Source organism: Benincasa hispida, chromosome 8 (assembly GCF_027475165.1).
Source record: "Benincasa hispida cultivar pf3 chromosome 8, pf3_genome.v1.1, whole genome shotgun sequence".
Taxonomy (NCBI): Eukaryota; Viridiplantae; Streptophyta; class Magnoliopsida; order Cucurbitales; family Cucurbitaceae; genus Benincasa; species Benincasa hispida.
In genome coordinates, this window is record NC_143485.1 from 34,083,915 (window position 1) to 34,089,903 (window position 5,989).

The following is a 5,989-nucleotide window of genomic DNA, read 5'->3' on the forward strand; positions in this document are numbered from 1 at the left end:
ATAATGTCTTTTAATATATTTTTGCCTGAATTGTTAAAACTACACCGAAATTCTCTACTTTGTGTGAAAAATAAACTTTCTAAAATACCAAACTCTCGAGAATGTGAATGTAAAACACTATTACCATCCTTAGTTTTCCAAAAAGTTACTCTTAAACTTACTGTTTTTCTAATTTATATTTATAAATGACTTAAATGTTTTAACCAAGTTCTACGTTAGTGGTTGAGCGTGTTAATAAGTTGTTTTAGTTAAATATACAAAAAATGAGACGCGTCGAGGATTAGAGCCACATTGATATTTGGATCATAATTTTGAAGACAACGGGTAGGAGGAAATGAAAGAAAACATGCACATTATCAAATTTGTACTAGTGAAGACTTTGTTTTGATCATCCTTGCGATTCAAATTACTCTGATTAGTTAGGAATGATTCAAGGTAATCAAGGATGATATTCTTTTTTGAAATTTATGCACTTGTATGCGTGTGTGAATTTCAAAAAGAAATTATATCAACCTTAATTTTTGCCGAAATTATGAGCTTTGTTATGGGTGATTTTGGATCGAAGGATATAATTGAGCACAATTAGAAACAACAAAGTCAAGAATAGAGCATGATGCAGTTGGTTGAAAGTGACAACTTAGGATCAAAATAGGCCTAGGAAAAGGGGCTGGCTTGGGCAAGCCTTGACTGAGGTCGAGCCTTACCAAATTTCTAACACGGCATATTTTACGCCTCAGTCCAAAAGATCATTTTAGGCCCATAATATGACCTAAGGAAGATGCTCGGCCTCGGCCAAGATCGACCAAAGCCAAACATGAAATCAAGTACGCCCTTCGATCCAATAGGTCATCTAATTATTCTTAGGTGACTCTAAAACCTTAGAGAACGATCTCGATCAACTTTCTCTATAAATACATCATTATGGCTTCATATGGGGTAACAAAAATTTCTGACTTCCCCTTTATTCTAAAATCTTGATCTCGAACTTTGACATAAGAACTTTTTTTCTTTGTTTTGCAGGTTATCTCTTCCCTAAAGTACAAATTTTCGGTTATTGTCAAGTGAAGGTCAATTGTATTTTTTTTTATCCAAAATTTGCATCAACAAGCTTTGACATTTTTTTTGTTGCCAAAAAATTGCCAAATGCAAAATTTTCCTTTCGAGGGCATATTGGATTTGGAAACATTTTTCCTCCTATAGTAAAATTTCGTATTTAATGGGATTAAAATCTCTCTAATTGATGCATGGATTTGGAGTTAGAATAATAGGCGTGATGTACCCATCTCGTGCATCCCATACTACAATCAATAAAAAAATTGGCACATGACAATTTTTTAATTTTTTTAAATGATTATTAATGATTTTTTTTATATAAGAAAAAAGATTGTGTCTAATCATTATTCCCCAATAAGAATGATAGAAAATCTCCATATTTGATTATAGCAAAATTATCCTTTAATTGATACGTGAATTTGGAGTTTAAATTTTTTATATTTTATCTTATCGTAATGAAAATTGTAGGAGATATTTTTATTTGGTTGAATTATTTTTTTTTTCCAATTGATATATGGACTAGGAGTATAATTTTCTTTCTAAATTAGAATGGTAGGAAATCACCTTAATTGATTAGGACAAAATTTTCCTCAAATTGATACGTGAATTTGGAGTTAAATTGTTTTATTTCCTAATAAGAATGGTAGGAAATTACCTCCCTAATTGATTAGGGCAAAGTATTTTTTTCTTTTTTTTTATCAAAATCAAAATTCTCCATATTTGTCCAATTTTTTTTTTCATAAATAAAAAAAAGTTGCATAGACCAAGACACAAATCCTCAAGCAACAATCTTATCTGCCAATTGGCATTAGTGTTATAAACTCAACACATATATAGAGTAATATAATTGGTAACATTTTTAGGAATAATAACTAAGTGTATAACATCATTTAAAAAAATTGCAAATATAGACAAGTCTATCAGCGATAGATTTCTATCGTTGATAGACTCCCAAGTCTATCAGCAATAGACTTTTATCGTTGATAGACTTTTATAAGTGATATGGTTTATCATAGACTCCTACCAATAATATGGTCTATCAATTGATAGACTATTTGAATTTGATCATATTTGCAATTTTTTTATATTATGTTATATCTACTAATACTTGTGTCTAATGTCTATATTTGCAACTGTCCCGAAGGTGGGATGTTGGTTCATCACCCATGCAATATTTACATATACATCGCCATGAAGCCACTACTTAATCATACACAATGTCGTCACCTGAGTTCATTCTTTTTCCCTTTTGAATGCGCTGATTCCTATCCTATATAGACGTTGGAACAAATTTATTGCCAATTGCTTCCACTAGACCATCGATCTTTGCTGGCCATCTTAGAGGGTATGTATTCAAGCCGTTTTGTTTTGTTTTTCAACTATTCATTAGCAATACCCATGTTAAATATGCATATCTAAATTGTTCAAAATTTCTCTTTGTCATTATTGCTCTTTAACTTATTTCTATCTTGCTTGATATGTATATATCTTGTTATTATTGCTTTTTATGTGTTATTGAGATGTCACCTGTTCAACGAATCCAATCACAATGATCTTACTCTTGTTAGACACATCTTCCATGGGTGATTGTTGTAGCTTGTAGGGGTGCCCATTGACTTTAGTCTTCAATGATCTGACTCTTACTAGACACATTCCTTATAGATGATTGTTGTAGCTAGTACGAGTGGTCATCGACTTCAGACTTCAACGGTCTGACCCTTGCTAGATGCATCCCCTATGGGTGATCGTTGTAGTATGCATGAGTGGTCATCGACTTCAAACTCCAATGATCTGACCCTTGCTAGACACATCTCCTATGTGTGCACTATAAGAAATCTGAGTTTTGATGTCGGTTGAAAAAACTAAAAACGGATGTACGATGTCGATTTCTTTTAAAAAAATATGAATATTTAATGTCGGTTTTATACTTACATTGTAGGCATATCCATAATATCGGTTTAAAACCGACATTGTAGGTGACCCTAACTTTTGAATCCCAAGACAATTTTTCAATCTTGATTTTTGTTTTCCTCCCACCCTCATTTTCATTTCTCTCTCAAATTTATTTCTTTTTTTAATTTAGGTTTTTTTTAAGAAAAGAAAGTCTTCCACTCCCTCTCCTTTTTTCTTCTCTCTCTTGTTTTTTATTTTTTTATTTTTATAATGATCTCATTTAGGAGGCCCAAATGAAAAATGGCCTTCTATAGAGAAAGTAATGGAAAGTGGGCTTCTACTTACATCATAAGCATGTGAGTTTTCCTATTCACCCCTGAGATGCACCCCGTGTGCTTGGCAATACGTAGTTATCAATCCTCATCACTCGTTCCTCGATGCATGGTCACTCGATACGACTGCAATCGACATGTGTATACTCGATTCTTTTGAATTCTTAACCTGTTTGAAGGCATTTGAAGTCCATTATTTTACCACTTCCATGTTAGTTCAAACTATTCTCTCTGTTCTTTCGATTGTATATCCTTCAACGACAACACCTCTACACTCGAAACTCAGTTATCTCTGCATTAAGTAACATTCTTTTCCTTATTTTTATTCTGTCATCATACATCTCGTTCTTTTTTATATTTTGGCATCATGCTCCTCAATATGCACTTGCATGTTACTCGATACTCGACCGATATGGTTTTTATTTCTGTTTTCATATCTTGCATTTTTTACTAAACCTCGAGTTTGTTTCGTTTCAATTTTCATACTTTTGTTATGTCAAACCATTTAGAGTTTAGGGTTTGAATAGGATAATGCATGAAGGTGGAAAATCAAACTGAATGCTTGATAATTGACCATCTAGTTACATGTAATGTAGCGAGTAAGGGACACCATGTAGCATGTGGGTATCAAGCAATTGAGTATCAGGTATCGAGCAATCAAGTATTTTGTATCTTGTATCATGCATTGTGTATCGAGTATTGAATAGAATTCTTACTTACTTACCCTTGTTTTTTGTTATTCTGTGCAGTATGGCTAAACAATTGAAGATTCCTCCCCATGATCATTTCCTAAGCCAAGCGACTAGCCTATCCTCTCACATTAGGACGACTAACGAGATAGTGAAAGAGAAGCTTACTCCCACTCAGCTTGCCTTCTTTAGGAAGACGATATTTGGCGATTCGTGGACATGGACATTATCTTCAATAGTCCATTGGTCCACTACATTCTATTGAGGGAGGTTGAAGACGATAGGAAGGATGCAATAACATTCAATTTGAATGGAACAGTTGTAACATTCACCAAAGAAGACTTTTTATTGGTGACAGGATTGTGGTGGTCACCTAATCCAACAGTTGTGAGGAGGGATGAAGCAATTGGATCACTGCGTAATAGGTACCTCAAGAATGATTTTGCGGGGGACATTCATGTTGGTACCTTAGAGACAGTGTACAAGGAGATGGAGTTTGAGAACGACATGGATGCTGTGAAGATGACATTGGTCTATTACACTGAATTAGGTATGATGGGAAGGGAGAAGACGAGGGTCAATGTCAACAAGACCTTATTAATTGATGTGGAGGATTTGGATTACTTCAATTCCATGGATTGGGGAAACGTATTATGGGAGAGGATGTTAATTGGACTACAAAGAGGACTCGATGGTAAGGCAGAGAACTACAAAATAAGGTCCAGATACAATAAGAACTACATTGTCAAATACAACCTATTGGGGTTTCTTCATGCATTTCAAGTAATATCCATTCACTAGCCATACGAGATGTACTCATTGTAGTGTCAATGTCACTTGCTACTTATTCTTGTTTTATAATCATTTATGAATTATGGTAGGTGTGAGCATACGAGATCCTTTCAACAGTTGTCGAAAAAGTTGCAACCCGACTGAATGGACATATCGTACCTCAATTCCTGAGGTAGGAGTGTACATACTCACTGTCAACCAAAACAATAAATCGAGACGTGTTTGAGTCCATCGAGGTTAGTGTATTACATCACAATTTACTTGGATTTAAGGTGAATTTCACATATAACTAACAAATTGTTCATTGTTTTATACAGACAAATATCACACCCATACCATTGATCATGTCCGATAGGGAGAGGCGGTATAGGGACATGATGCATTGATTTATCATGTGATGGTGTGAGTATGCGATGATGGGTGTTATGCAATGATGTGTGGATGCGATGATCATACAAGTTTTCCTAACAAAGCCAAAGTATAAGCCTTCTTAGGTTCCTGGTAAGTTCAGGGTCGAACACAGGGACTACTAAATAGATATGCGACAGACTCTCTGATTCTATTACGGTGATGAAAAAGAAGTAGATGGTGTTTTGATTTAGAATTTCCTATGCGATGGAGTTGAACGCGGAGTGATGAAAGCGTAGAGTTATAACAAGTATGCGATGAAGGGGTTGAGAAGAGACATAGCTAACATTTCCCAATATTGTGTACAAGTTATGCGATCATGCTATACAAAAATATTAGTTCTACCTCAATACAAAATGCCACATTTCCTATTTCTAGGATGCATGCAATGTGTATGGGAACAGCAGATAGAACTTATTTCTAGGTTTCTACTCTTGCTTATGCAATCTAATCCGACTCTCTCAAGCCTAGATTCTATCTTTAGACTACTTTCTCATGTACTTCCAAATGATGAATGTCGCATACATAAGACAAGATGATCGCATAAAATGCATAGCTTAAGTTATGCTAGCTAAGTACTTCTCAACCCATTTAGAAAGTTAGTTACTCATGCATGGTGTAGAGAGATTGAACATAAATCGAAATGAAGTTTCCATTTTTTGCAAATAAAGTGTTGAGTACAAAATAACAAATGGATGAGAAATAACAAGCCAGGTAAGCAATGTCTTGTTTCTCGTGGCCTTTTACACTGCTCTTTATCACTTCAACTCTATTCTAGCTACGGATTCTTGCTCTCGCAAGGGTTGGACTTCTCTCCTTTGT

General features: G+C 34.6%; 1 protein-coding gene across 1 annotated transcript; it reads left to right on the forward strand.

Annotated features, from left to right (window-relative positions):
- Positions 1–4,186: 4,186 nt before the first annotated feature.
- LOC150034529 (uncharacterized) lies at positions 4,187–4,768 on the forward strand. Its single transcript, XM_090316775.1, has one exon. The coding sequence runs from the start codon at positions 4,187–4,189 to the stop codon at positions 4,766–4,768; it is 582 nt and encodes a 193-aa protein (XP_090172901.1).
- Positions 4,769–5,989: the final 1,221 nt, after the last annotated feature.

What these genes read in the sequence shown, in the direction of transcription:
- LOC150034529 (XM_090316775.1), top strand. Translation starts at nt 4,187, where the DNA reads ATGGACATTATCTTCAATAGTCCATTGGTCCACTACATTCTATTGAGG.